A 15,442-nucleotide genomic window follows, 5' to 3' on the forward strand; every position below is an offset into this window, starting at 1 on the left:
TTTTGTATTGCTGTGTACTGCAATGGCAAAATGTCGCCACAAGGTGTCAGACCAGAGCTACAGACTGCTCAAAACACTCAAAGCTGGTTGTTTTTCTAGCTGAATAAAATGTATGCACATGGCAAAAGGTTATGGCATTAAGGATAAACGTCCTCGACTATATTATAATGGCTGGTAGACCACAAGGCTCGATATAAAAGCTGGGATTTGATAAAAAGTAGGTGATTTATTTATATCCACAGGAAATATAATTTGGTACAACTCATTCCCCCCAACATAAAGCAGGATGATATGCAATATGATGACATCCACCATTGCACTGCTGAGAGTGTACATGGACAAAAGGCAGAAAAACACTGTCCAATCAGCAACAGGCAAATAGGCGTAAGTCTGTCTGCTTGGGAAACAAAACTGAAAGCTGACAGAAATTCAGCTCTTTTCCCCCAAAACGTGTCAAAATAGTTCAAATATATTTTTTCCTTTGAAACAAACATTGTGCAGATTGAAGATTTCCCTTGAAGTCCAGAAGAGAGAGAAGTGTGTCAGCACAGCGGAGACTATTGCTGCGTTCTTTCTGTTCAGGTCCATTTCAGCCACCATGTTGGTGAAAACCTGAAACACTTGCTCGCTTATCACATTGTGGCACATTTTGGGGAGCGTGCAACTGCTGTCAGACAGAGCTGAGCTTAACCAGTCCTCTGACAGAATCCTCGTGCAGCGAGTCCTGGCTAGCTGGGTTGTAGAAGCCGGCCTGCACAGTGTGGCTGTGGCCCAGGGGGCTGCTGCAGGGAAGCATACCTGGGGGGGAGGGCAAGTCCTCTGGGGTAAGATAGTGGTGGTGCGACACCTGGTCCTGGATGGGCCAACTGTGGTTGTGTGTGTGGCCGTGGGAGTGAATTGGCAGCATGTCGCCGGACTCCTTGCAACTGAGGCTGGGCGTGGAGGTCGGCGGGGTGGGCTGCCCGAGCGGCAGCGATGTGCAGGGACCCCCCAGCCCGAGTGAGGTGCGGCTCGGGACGGAGCCTCCGTTTTCTGGGGGGGTCGTCAAGATGACTGGCTCATTCACCTGGTGATGGAGGAGAGGAGTGGCAGCGGCCTGCAAAACGAATTTAGTGCTCTGAATGCACTGGTCTTGGTCACACTGGGAGCACACGGCGGTGTAGAAAAGAAGAATATGGAGGGGATGAAAGCAGAAATGGAAGAAGAAAGAAAGGGGAAATGTGATTGGAGAGAGAAGAAAAGATGTTAGTACCCTCGTTAGCATGTTGAACCCATAGAGAAGCTGCCCTGTACACCACTAAAAACGTGAATGCAAGGTGAAACCCCAAGTTTCTGTCTGCAGCTTTGCTATAGAGGGAAAATTGCAGCCTGGAAAGTGGAGCATTGAAAGCAGAATTATTCAACTGGCGGCCCTGGGGCCAAATCCGGCTCAGGAATGACACCATACCGGCCCCACATTTTAGAACAAACTTGGAAGACAAACATTTTAGCAGCAAATTCCTAAAAACACAAACATGCTATTGTAGTACAGAGGAACTTGGACCACAAACACATTGGCAGATTCTTGCATTGATATTTTAACCTTGCTCGCAAACATAAAACACTGGGGTCCAAATTACTGATTTACATAATTAAGGTGTTCCTCAAGGCACCCGTTTTAGTCCTCTGCTTTTTGGCAGTAACATTTCTTTGATAATGTGATGTATTCAACTAAGGTGTTGTTATAGCGTGTTTACTTCAGATGCATTCAGTCATCATTTGTTCAACGTCTTTAGTTATACAAGTGGTGTTCCTCAAAGTTCAATCTTAGGTCCTCTCTTTTTCATCACTTGGGCAAGTCAACTGGTGGCTCATGAGTTCAGTTAAAAAACTTGTAAGAGACTCACATTTTTGCAGCAGATTCTTACTAACACGTCAAGCTTTTTTGCAGAATTTCCTTATAAACAGCAGAGCGCTCCTGTAACTCTGACAAAATAAAAAGACCAAAATCAAATGTTTACTGTAGAGGACATTGGTTCTCTGGTATTACACAAAATAAAGGTATTTCACTTTCTGGAAGTGTGGCCCCCAAAACAATTGAGTTGAATATCCCTGCCGTAGACTCTCGGCGTGGCGGTGAGCAGTCATGTAGTGCAGCGATAGACAAAAGATCACCAGCGGTGCCGAGGTGGCAGATAAAGAACAACCTAAAGGTGCTGACCACAAATGTGTACATTTGTTTGGTATCTCACCTGTCTGACTCAGTCTCACTGACCTAAAAGATGAGATAGCAGATAATTTCATTATTTGTGTCCATCCTCTCTAAATTGATAGTGATGACACAACAAACATAAGCCCTGAGTCTTTGAAGGAACCAAATTTGGACCACCTCCACAGAGAGTACTTTTTAGGTTCCTGGAATTTTTAGGTCTGCTTTGCAGCGTTCGACATAGAGTGACAACTGTGAGATGTGCAAATGCAAAACAACAGGTCACAGAAACCTTTTAGTTCCAGGACATTTGGTGGAAAAGGAGCCATGGACAAACAAGCATTCATACGCACGTTCACACCAATGGACAAGAAGTTCACGTGCACATTTTTTGGACTGTGGGAAAAACGAGGAAAGCATCCAAACTCCACATAACACATTCTCTGTTGTGACGTTCCAACAGCGAATGGAACCGGTATCCCCTGACTGTGGGGCAGACGTGCTAAACACTAGACAAGAGACTTTGAGCAAGGTCATCCCACATTGGCGACCTCTGACCTCAAGTACCGGCCCTCTATCTTATTAGATTTTGGAGTAATGACCCCAATATCAAATGTGTCTACATTAAGCAAACGACACACGGATCCATTATATTGGTATCTGCAGTCTTTATCTTTCAGTACTGGACCAAACACAAGGTCCACTGAGGTAGTGTGTGTAACTATTTTTGGGAGCCTATATTTAGCAAGTAAATACATTTTATTCGGATGATTGATTTGTTGCAGTTTAATGCAGTTCAAATCATTCCATGCAGGACTGTTTGGTGTGTCGCTAAGAGGACGAGCACATAAGATTAGACACTGTCACTTAAACAAGTCAGCAGACAACATGGCTGAGCTTGTTGTTATTCCTGACAACATTCCTGTGCATTTCCTGCTGGGGACAGAGAACACCATTGTTAGTTTCATGCAGGGATGAAACCTGACGAAAAGCAAACATTATCGCACCTCATCAGACATGGATGTGCTAAAAAGAAAATGTCAGCCACTCACATGAAACACACTCAAGCAGAGCGCTTTAACGGGGCTAGCGCCCCCCAGGGGGTCTGCAGTACCTCTGCAGAACGTCACAACAGAGAATGTGTTATGTGGAGTTTGGATGCTTTCCTCGTAAAATGTTTGGTTGATTAGCCTTTTTTTTTTATAGTCTTCATGCAATTTTCCCACTGATTTGAATATATTTAATACACTATTGCTCCAACACACTGAACTGTAGTTTAAAAATGGCCGTGACATGGCCACCCTACTCACTGCACCTTGCAGGTTTCAAATAAAAACATAATATTTTTTATATTATTGTATTAGCACACCAGTTGTCAGCTTACGATTCACGCGTCAGTGGTCAGCTAGCGATATATGTGCCAATTGTCAGCTAACAGCTAGCGCACCAGTTTACAGGTAGCAATTAGCGCGCTAGTTGTCAACTAGCGATTAGTGCACTAGTTGCCAGCTGGCTGTTAGCAACACTGTACTAAATAATTATAATATTAATATTAATATTGCACAATTAAAAGGTACCTTTAGGACCAGTTTAATTTAAAACACATTTATATACAGAATGTCAAGGTAGGGAGTCCCCGCTCCACCTGTTCATCAGTCTGGGGGGTCCTTGGCCTGGAAAACATTACAGACCCCTGCAGTTAAGTATTACAGTGCATCCGGAAAGTATTCACAGCGCTTCACTTTTTCCACATTTTGCGATGTTACAGCCTTATTCTAAAATGTAATACATTCATTTTTTGTCCTCAAAATTCTACACACAATACCCCATAATAACAATGTAAAAAAAGATTGTTTTGCCAATTTACTGAAAATAAAAAAATCACATGTACTTAAGTATTCACATACTTTGTTGATGCACCTTTAGCAGCAATTGCAGCATCAAGTCTTTTTGAATACGATGCCACAAGCTTGGCACACCTATCTTTGGACAGTTTGGCCCGTTCCTCTTTGCAGCACCTCTCAATCTCCATCAGGTAGGATGGAAAGCGTTGGTTTTCATCCAGGATGTCTCTGTACTTTGCTTCATTCATCTTAGTCTAGTCAGGGAGGTGACCCGATGGTCACTCTGTCAGAGCATTCCTCTGTGGAAAGAGGAGAACCTTCCAAAAAGACAACTATCTCTGCAGCAATCCACCAAACTGGTCAGATGGAAGCCCTTTCTTAGCAAAAAGTTTGCCAAAATGCACCTGAAAGACTCTCAGACCATTAGAAACACAATTCTCTTGTCTGATGAGACAAAGATTGAACTCTTTGGTGTGAATGTCAGGCGTCATGTTTGGAGGAAACCAGGCACCGCTCATCACCAGGCTAATACCATCCCTACAGTAAAGCATGGCGATGGCAGCAACATGCTGTGGGGATGGGTTTCATGGGCAGGAACTGGGAGACTAGTCAGGATAGAGGGAAAGATGAATGCAGCAATGTACAGAGACATCCTGGATGAAAACCAACACTTCCCATCCAACCTGATGGAGCTTGAGAGGTGCTGCAAAGAGGATTGGATGAAACTGCCCAGACAGGTGTGCCAAGCTTGCAACATCGTATTCAAAAAGAGTTGAGGCTGTAATTGTTGCCAAAGGTGCATCAACAAAGTATTGAGCAAATGCTGTAAATACTTATGCACATGTGTTACTTTTATAACATTTGCAAAATAAAAATAAAAACTTTTAAAATTTTCATAATGGGGTATTGAGTGCAGAAATCCGAGAACAAAAATGAAACGCTGTAACATAAAAAAATTTGGAAATGCGAAGCGCTGTGAATACTTTCCAAATGCACTGTATGTATAAGAAGTTAGGGCTACGGTAGGTCATTTGAGAAAATGTCCTTCATTAATCATGAGAATAATTAATTGATTTATTTTGGATACAGATTCCTCCTACGCCCACAGATTATACTTTAAACTATTTAACATGCTTGTAAAAGCTAAATACTACACTCCATTTTGCCTCCCTTGTTCTAAGACGTTTGACAGTCATTTGATTGTTTATGCCCTACGTCATTAGATATTTTTTAAAAATAGTATCCAATCCCATTAAAGATAAATGTAACGCTGGCGCACTCTTTCAATCCAACAGTATACAGAAAGATTTATGTGATTTAAGTGTCATGTGCCATCATATCACACGCTGCTTCTACCATGCCAACGGCTTTTCAGGCTTCTATATGTGGTTTGTAGTTAGCAAAGGGCTTTGTGTTCATTTCCATCCATCCATCCATTTCCCACCGCTTGTCCCTTTCGGGGTCGCGGGGGTGCTGGTGCTTATCCCAGCTGCATTCGGGCGGAAAGACGGTACACTCTGGACAAGTCGCCATATCATCGCAGTTGTCAAAATAAAACAAAATAACTTTAAAGAGTCTTTAAAGTTATTTTTTTAAATTTTGACTTTAATAAACACCCATTTCACACTGTGGTACTGTTGAATGGTTCTCACAATATATCAATAAAATCAGAAACTGTCAATACACAGCACACCTCTGCCGAAGCTGATGTAGGCAGGATACAACTAAACTATAAGTAGTGTAGACCCTGACATTTTCAATTAAACGGCAAACCTGTGTTTCATTCAACTGAAGGACGTGATTAATGACAAATACAAACATCTGGATGGAAGAATTGTGCTGGAATGCTAGACATTTCCACAAATAATTACTATAGTGCCATGGTAGGGGGTTAGCTGAAGATGATCTTTTAAAACTATGATGTTATGACAAACTAGAGATGAAACTCAACAAATGTTAATATGGTGCGAAAGTCCATTCATTTTAGCAATTAAACTTCAAATGGGAAACTAATACGTCATATAAACTCATTATATACAAAGTTAGATGTTTTCAATTCAAGTTCTTGATTAGCTGTAAGCCATAATACTCAAAATGATATCAAACGAAGGCTTGAAATATCTCAAGTTGCATATTATCAGCTTATGTCATATATTAGTTTTATCTTGTAAATCTCATTGCTGGAATAAACGAACCTTTGCACAACATTCAAATTTTTCGAGTTTTACCTGTATGTGCTGTGACATGAAATTGCATTCAATGTGTCTAAAATTTAACACTGGATGCTAAAACGTCTATTTTAGACAATCTGTATTTAGTAATCAGTTAGTAATTACATAGTTTCAGTGTTAAATGTACTGTAACTAATTAACAATCAGTGGAAATTTGTTTTAAATCGTCACTCTTTTTGCAAGAACAGTGACCTAAAATGCAGTTAAAAATGGATGAAGGACCAGAACACATTAAAAAAAAAAATACAAATATGTTGCTGTGGACATGCCCTCAACATGCATGTTTCTGTCTGACATGTTAGCACGTGACAGTAGTGACCAAAGCAGCAGATGACTGTCTTACCATGTGGCTCTGCTGAGACTGAGTAGCACCATACATTGTGATGCCGTTGGTTGGCGGTGCCAGCTGCGGCGCGTCTGGCTGGATGTAGCCCCGTCTATCAATGAGACTAGTAAGGGAGAAACAAAGAGAGGAGAAATGTATTGTTCACTACTAAATATTACATTACATGAGTGCAGATGGTCCTTGTGAGTCAGCACTGCCAACAGAGCCTATTGTCTGTGTAAGTGGAAGCATGCTGGGTTGATGCAAAGGTTGAAGAGTCGCTCTGGACAACACTTAACTACACTACGACTTAAAAATACCATGCTAAAGAGAACATGAACATTAGTAGACAATAGTCGAGGTGTGTTAGGAGGGCGTGAAAGAAGCACTGCTTGCATAGTATGAGACTGAGTTCAAACATTCCTTTCTGGCTGGTGAATCCAGCAGTGCGATGATTCCTGTGGCATAACACAAGCACTCAGCCAGATGGCGGCCACCTGTGCCATGAAGGGTCTCGCCTGCTAACCTCCTCTAATTATTGTTGAGTCTTGCTCGTGTGACGCAAAGAATGTCACAAAGATCCACTGCACTTTGTTTCCTGTTTGCACAAGGTGAGTATGCATCGACAGGTACATTCCTATTGGCACACATTTATGTGCTTAGCTAGGGAGTGTGTCATTTTTTTACTGGGTTAATGTCCACAGTAACTGCATCCATGTGGTTATTTAATCGACAGCAAGACTGCAGAAGCAAGAAAAGAAAGATAAGAGGAGATAGCATCTTGTATGGGTGGTAAAGAGCACATTCTTAACTTTAGATGATGTTGCATGACGTGAAAGAGCATGGCCGTAACATTGACAATCACATGAGCATGAGAATGTTGCTGTGACAGTTAAATCTATTTTTTTAATAACATAAACAGCAGTGTGAAATGAAAGCTCTACATTCTACATTGTTTTGTGAGGAAGCGCTTAAAATCTTTCAGCTCTTGCTGTGTCTAAACAACAATGCAGTCCGAACAGGCTACAGGTGACTCAAGCAAAAAGCAGTTCCTCACACCAACATTTCTATTTTGGTAATTCAAAACAACTGACCATGAGAATGAGTGGGAAATGTTGTGTTTCAATGCATAGACAATAAAGGGACAGTTCTCTAAAAATCTGGGAACACAAAGTGATAAACATCATACCTGGGTGGCAAGGGACCACATAGTGCTGCACAGCAATTGGTGATTATGTTTCCATGGCTGTAAGGATTATAGTTGTCCTTCCCTCTTTTAGAAGACCACGAACCTTTAATCTGGAACACAGCAAAAGCATCTGTCACAGCTTTGGTAGAATCAACAACCATCATGTGTGTGCATGGTGTGTAGACTCACACTTTGTATCTAGCATAATTTGAGCTTTATGGTCATGCTGTAAACTGTCATACTAATACAGCTTTATTATTAGCGCACAATACCCAAATTAAAGAAGAAGCGAGCTGACATCAAACGTATAAATGTACTTGTATATTTAAAAATACAGAAATTGGCAAACTGTGCTTTTGGTATTAGGATTGTGGCAAAATATCCATTTGTTGAACTACTGCAATAATTAACCTTGTGATTTGATTGTCAATGCACTCTTACCAGTGGATTGTTTTTTGTTATTGCTAAAAAAAGTACTGTATTTTTCGGACTATAAGTCGCAGTTTTTTTCATAGTTTGGCCGGGCTCCAGTGCGATTTATATTTGTTTTTTTCCTTCTTTATTATGCATTTTCGGCAGGTGCGACTTATACTCCGGTGCGACTTATACTCCGAAAAATACGGTATTTCATTGTTCCTCCTTAACGAGTAAAGTCTCCGTTTTACATGTCATCCAGGAGGAGCATCGCTAAAACGACTTTGGCTTTTATTGTGTGGATGGGACAAAGTCAGTATAGTATGTAAGAAGCGTCTAAAAAAAAACATGCCTGACCACCCACCTTGTTTGCCAACAACCTGAGCTCGCAAATGAAAACTGTGCCCAGTGAGCAAAGTGAGATATGTCCAGCCTTTGTTTATTATAATTTTGGTTTATTATAATCATGGCTTACAGTTTTTGAAAACCCCAAATTTTGGAGATTTTTAATTCAAGGTTTTCATTAACTGTAAGCCATACTCATCAACATTATATCAATCCATCCTTAACAGTAATAGAAATGTTGATTGTTTTATTTAAATGCTTAACTTTTGTGTTATGTTTATACTTAATTGACCGAAAAGGAGTAGGAAGAAGCAGAGTTTATTTAATCCTACTCCTTTTTGTTTCGTAGCAATTTCTAACACATTTGTTTGTACTCAATCTGTAAAACAACAGTAAGTAAATTAATAGACAAATGAGCAAGTCAATTAATATTAAACACAAACAAAAATAGTAAATAAGGTCCTCAAAAATAAATAGTTAAGTAATTTATAATTCACATAGGATGAATAAGATTAACAAATTTTTTAACAAGGTTCAAGACGTTAATCAGAATTGTTCTTCTTTGTACTTTAAGCACTTTGAGTTTGAACAGTTTCTTAGCTGGATCCATATTAGTACCTTGTTTGACTTCTTTGATTAATCCATTCCACAATTTAATTCCACATACTGATTTATTAAAGGTCTTAAATGTTGTATGTGCATACACATGATTAAATAAATAAAGAGTATGAATGTTCTCTATAACTGACATTATGTGATTCTAACTGACCTCTTTTCTAAGAGGGTTAGTGAATGAAGTGTTCTTTTGCAGTTATTTCCCCATATTTCTACACAATAACTCAGATATGGTAACACTAGCGAGCAGCAGAGAATATGTGGTGATTTTTGATCCAGAACATATTTAGCTTTATTTATTATTGACATATTTCTCATGTTTTTTATATTAGATTTCCAGTTTATTTGATCATCTATTATTACACCCAAACAATTGGTTTATTTTAATCTTCAATATCTACTATGTCTATTTGTATTTGTGTTTGACTTTCTCTTCTACTGTTACCGAATAGCATTATTTTAGTTTTATTGAGATTCAAAGATAGTCTGTTTTAAACCATTTTGCTAATCTGTTAATTTCTTCTGTTATTATTTGTATTACCTTCTGTGTTCTCTCCTGAAAAAAACACAGTTGTGTCGTCAGCAATTAACACTAACTTTAAGTCCTTTGTAACTTTACAAATGTTGTTCTAATTTGTTTAATTAAAATACTAGAATTAATTGTGTCAAATGCTTTTGTTAATCCCTTAAAACTGCAGCTGCAAATGGTTTACCATCTATTGCATTGGTGATCTCTTCCATTATTTCAAATAATGCAATCAATATTGAAATGTTGGCTCTGTATACGTTAGGTTCACCGCGAGTGTTCCACTTTTGTTCATGAATTTGTCTAATCTGGTGTTAAATAATTATTGAAGAATATTATAAAGTTGTGGAAGTAAGGAAACAGGTCTATAGTTTGTAAACCAGTGTTTGTCTTCAATTGGTACAAATTTTGCTATTTTAATCTTGTTTAGGAATTTGCCTGTTTGAAATGATAAGTTGTTGGTATACGTTAAAGTTCTGAAAACTCTTCAATAACCTTTTTTATTGTTTTTAGAAAAGTTCTTTTACAATCAGTTGAGGTCTTAGATTTACATTTATTTACACATTAAACTGTGTTTTTGCACTATTGCGATTTTGTACTGTGGTTAAATCATGCTGCAAAATATAAACTATGACATGTATTTGTGGTTTAATTTTGTTCCCTCCCTATAAGGGCGATTATCTGTAATCGCAGTATTGCCATATTGAGATATCAGCGTTATCGTGCATTGCATATCATTATGCATATCATTGTTTTGTGAAGTACAGTACACATTTACATATTTATATTAGTGATGTCAAATTCTTTTTTTCTAATCAGATTGATCACACTTTGAAATTTTAATCGATCATGACTAATCACAGGTTATTACTTGATTGTGTCATTTAAATTAATTTAACAATCAATCAATCAATCAATCAATCTTTATTTATATAGCCCTAAATCACAAGTGTCTCAAAGGGCTGCACAAGCCACAACGACATCCTCGGTACAAAGCCCACATACGGGCAAGGAAAAACTCACCCCAGTGGGACGTCGATGTGAATGACTATGAGAAACCTTGGAGAGGACCGCATATGTGGGTAACCCCCCCCCCTCTAGGGGAGACCGAAAGCAATGGATGTCGAGTGGGTCTGACATAATATTGTGAGAGTCCAGTCCATAGTGGATCCAACATAATAGTAAGAGTCCAACAAAAAACCTGAATATTTGGACACAAATGCAATGTCATCCGGGAACATTTTTTAAAATTTATACATTTTAAATTTTGTCATTTATTTGCTCAAAACCTGGTAACAGTTGTATCCAAAGTCTAATAAGGTTTTTTTTAAGTGAAATTTGCCAGTGAGTACATCAGTTGGAGTCTCGTCACTCATCTTTGCACTGACGTATGGTATGCATTGACCTGATTACAGATTGTATAACATACTGTATATGGATGTAAAGATATGAACATTTCATATCACTGTTATTGTCACCAAAATTATCACGGTTATCATTGTTTGCACGGTATTGTTGTGTGGGCTCAAAAAGTACTTATACCCACTTATTATAAGCAAGTTGTATTTAGAAAATTAAATACAATAATAAATAAATAGCCATACAGTATACTTTTTTGGCAAAATAAATATAATATTATAATATATTAATAATAATATCGTTCTGGTTACTTAAAGGTGCTGTTTACAACTTCCTCACAGTAACATTTATCAAAACAAAAAATATAACAAGAACACCACCGGCTAGCTTATGTTACCATTAGTGGTTTAACAGATCACATTTGTCTGACAATTGTCTATATTTTTCACATTTACGTAATACAATTTTTTACCGGCTTGAATAAAAATTATTGGTGTTTATGGCTGTCACTCACCCGGTCTCATCAACGTGTACGCACAGGGGGTGTGCACACATACAAAAGCAGTCCAAGAGAAGCAACGGACAATTTGCGCTCATGTTGTTGTTATGATAGAATATACATTCAATGATAGGCAACGCTAGATATCCAAATTGTTATTAGCTAACAACACCTAAAGCTATTGCGTGTGCATGTGTTGAGTACGTATGTGCATACGTCATTACGTAGGAGAAGCTGTGAGGGGGCGGGATATAATGTGTAAAAAACATTGGAAAGTTGGTGCTCTCTAAGCATCTGGGTAAATGTTGCAAACAGCCCCATCAGGAGCCATATTATTTTTATTTGAGTGTTTAAATGTTTATCTTTTGTTTCAGTTTGTAAAAGTTTTTGTGTTTTTTTAATGATAAAGAAAAAAAAGTGTGTTGGTTGTGTCACAAGACAGCTGAGTCTTGGCCTGAAGAGTTTGCCTGTCTATGCAGTGCCATGCGTCGGCTAAGTGGTTGTTTTGGTTTCCTAATATATTAATCCATCCAGTGTAATGATGAATGCACTGCCATTTGTGCCCTTTGTTTACAACTGAATGGAATGGTTACGCGGGGGATTCCGACTATTTTGGACTGGTTGTAGTGGATCCACAGCGAACGTTCTGCCACACAATACCTCAATGCTAACAAGGGGAAATTACACTTTGACGACTGTCGTGTGCTTTGACAGTAGGATTGCTCGATTGCTTCAAAACATTTGTTTTTCTCACTACAAAAGGGCAAAGCCATCCTTGCCCAGCCACACCCTCCTGGTTTTTGAAGTATAAACATTTGGGATTCTGGCACTAGCCACTAGTCTAAGTCTAAGTCTATGAGCACGAACGGATGAAGCCTACTCGGACAAGAGGCAAAACGTCTTCCAACACAACTCAGACAGTAATGTGTTTGTACAAGTATAGATTGGGGAATGTTGTTTCTTAATGGAAAAATACGTTAATGTCTCTTTATTGAGGTTAAGTTGTGTCTATATTACGAAAGCTTTTTTTTGACACTGTAACTGAATTTTTCGCATTTAAATATTATGACATTTTTTATTTTGTTTTATTTTTTACATCAAATTATGCTGATAATTTCAATGTATAAAAATTCAGTGTATCTAAATTCAATGTAAAGCAAATTATTGTAGAAAAAAAAAGTGTGTGCTAGTGTGCGTGACACTTGGTGGTCAGGTGCTAGTGTGTGTGACTTGACACCTGGTGGTCAGGTGCTAGTGTGTGTGATGTGACACCTGGTGGTCAGGTGCTAGTGTGTGTGTGACGTGACACCTGGTGGTCAGGTGCTAGTGTGTGTGTGACGTGACACCTGGTGGTCAGGTGCTAGTGTGTGTGTGACGTGACACCTGGTGGTCAGGTGCTAGTGTATGTGTGAAGTGACACCTGGTGGTCAGGTGCTAGTGTGTGTGTGACGTGACACCTGGTGGTCAAGTGCTAGTGTGTGTGACTGCACACCTGGTGGTCATAAGTGTTTATTATGTTGTATTATGCCAAGGTAGCCCAGTTAATTGCTTTTTTTATGCTGTTTTGCAAGACTCGTGTAACGTGACTTCAAACTTGGCACCTCATTGGCTGCTTCTGAGACAGGGTTGATTGCTTCAGCCTTAATTTACCGAAAGTGAGTTTTACTTTTTGAAGCAGCAAATTATTCGACACTGAATTTCCATACACAAAATTTTAAAACACTTGTTTTTTTTCCAATTAAATTTAATTGTTAAAAATTCAGTTCACAAAATTCAGTGGCAAAAAAAAACTTTTGTATTAAAGACAAAAATAACCTCCATATCTCTTATTTTCATGTTAGCATTCAAGCTAGCTAGTGTTAAATTGCTTCTTCAGTAAATGAGAAGTGTCACCAGACCGTGAGTTTATCAGTGTTACCAATCACAGACTTACAATAATTTTAATTCAAAATGGTAATAGTAACCATGGGAAGTTTCACCGTGGTTTAACATTATAACGTTTACCGTTACATCTCTAATAACAACCTACGGCGCTGTTCAGGTAACCATCCACAGTTAAAATAAAGGAGCATGTCCGGTCAAAATAAATTGCACGATTAATCTGTTTGTATACATGACTAATGCGATAATTTTTTGTGGATTATCACAGTAGTTAACTTGTTATTTTTGACAGACCTAAATCATACACACAATTCTACATTTAAATACATAAAATAATACTAGGCATTATGATGTATATTTAGATCAGTACTTACATCTTCGTTGGTGGTCTGGTTGGAGCTGATCAAGTAGGTATGGAAACCTGAAAGGCCCACAATAGACCACACAGAGAAGAAACACACCACCACCTCCAACACAGTGGCAGAGTAAAGTCAAGGAAGAACACATGCACACATACGTTTAGCGGCATGTACATAGGCAGGGACCAGTACCAGCAAGCTAACATAATGCCTTATGTCCTCTTGTCAATCGTTCTTTGTTATCAGTTCACTTGACCGCTCATGTGCTCTGCTCTACATGAAGCACTGAAATTACAAATAGCCTAAAAACATTCTATCCTTTACATGACTGGCCTACAATATCAGTGATTAAATCTTAGCATAAGAGTCTTTTGTGATTCCACAGTTGTGAGCAACAAAGGAGGAATATAAAATGAAGCACAGAAATGTACCTGCAGGCTTTTTAAGCATACTCTTATGTAATTTTTACACGTAAAGATACATGGTCAGATCAGTCTGCACACAATGGATAAGTCAAGTAGATACTTTCTTACTCTTCCTTTTTTTAATACAATATAGCCCAGACAGAGGCATTGCCCTCTTCTAACCCAGCTAACTAACATCTTTGCCTTTGTGCAAAGATCTGCCATGACAATATTGACTCCGGCACCTCTTTATTCAAGTGTTGCTGGACAGATCCTTCTGAGCTCAGCTTGACACACATTTTTCTGCCAGACAAACTGTTGTGGCACTAGGCCACTGAGATGATGGCAGAAAAAGATGGCGCTCTGGGCTCTCCACTAGATTTGATAGTGCTCTGTGTTCTTGGCTTTTTGACTCAAATTATATACATTTTGCTTAGACCTGCTAATAAAGGTCTGCTTATGAATATAAATACTACCAATTTGAAATAGAAATATTTGTATTTGAGTTAAATTGCATTTTGCTTGTTAAATAAGCCCAACATCAGTACAGGTGGGTCTTTACAAGACTGATTAACTTTCTCAATCTTGACTCCAAAATTAATTTCAAAGCATGGAAATGAAGACACAAAGAGGGTTGACTGTTGATTGATCATTTAGAGCCTCAGTTTACAGTTAGATGTGGAGTTCAGTGATGGCATGCAGGGAATGAACACTGTTTGCTGTGCTTTTACAAACCCTGTTTCCATATGAGTTGGGAAATTGTGTTAGATGTTAATATAAATGGAATACAATGATTTGCAAATAATTTTCAACCCATATTCAGTTGAATATGCTAAAAAGACAACATATTTGATGTTCAAACTGATAAACTTTTTTTTTTTTTGCAAATAATCAATAACTTTAGAATTTGATGCCAGCAACACGTGACAAAGAAGTTGGGAAAGGTGGCAATAAATACTGATAAAGTTGAGGAATGCTCATCAAACACTTATTTGGAACATCCCACAGGTGTGCAGGCTAATTGGGAACAAGTGGGTGCCATGATTGGGTATAAAAACAGCTTCCCAAAAAATGCTCAGTCTTTTTCAAGAAAGGATGGGGCGAGGTACACCCCTTTGTCCACAACTGCGTGAGCAAATAGTCAAACAGTTTAAGAGCAACGTTTCTCAAAGTGCAATTGCAAGAAATTTAGGGATTTCAACATCTACGGTCCATAATATCATCAAAAGGTTCAGAGAATCTGGAGAAATCACTCCACATAAG

At 38.6% G+C, this 15,442-nt stretch overlaps 1 protein-coding gene across 6 annotated transcripts in view; it reads right to left on the reverse strand.

Moving 5' to 3' along the window:
- Window positions 1-206: 206 nt before the first annotated feature.
- Window positions 207-15,442, reverse strand: part of zdhhc14 (zDHHC palmitoyltransferase 14) — a 113,613-nt gene continuing 98,377 nt past the window's right edge. For 4 of the 6 annotated variants that reach the window (XM_061968659.1, XM_061968657.1, XM_061968658.1 and 1 more), the window contains exons 7-10: window positions 13,791-13,893; window positions 7,778-7,887; window positions 6,607-6,712; window positions 207-1,141 (exon numbers count right to left, since the gene is read on the reverse strand). In XM_061968659.1, coding sequence (XP_061824643.1) covers window positions 671-1,141; window positions 6,607-6,712; window positions 7,778-7,887; window positions 13,791-13,893 — 790 coding nt within the window. In that variant the 3' untranslated portion in view covers window positions 207-670. Of the gene's footprint in view, window positions 1,142-2,231; window positions 2,255-6,606; window positions 6,713-7,777; window positions 7,888-13,790; window positions 13,894-15,442 lie in introns of all 6 variants that reach the window. The other 2 variants (XM_061968664.1, XM_061968662.1) reach the window with 2 other exon arrangements.

This window comes from Nerophis lumbriciformis, linkage group LG08 (genome assembly GCF_033978685.3).
Source record: "Nerophis lumbriciformis linkage group LG08, RoL_Nlum_v2.1, whole genome shotgun sequence".
NCBI lineage: Eukaryota > Metazoa > Chordata > Actinopteri > Syngnathiformes > Syngnathidae > Nerophis > Nerophis lumbriciformis.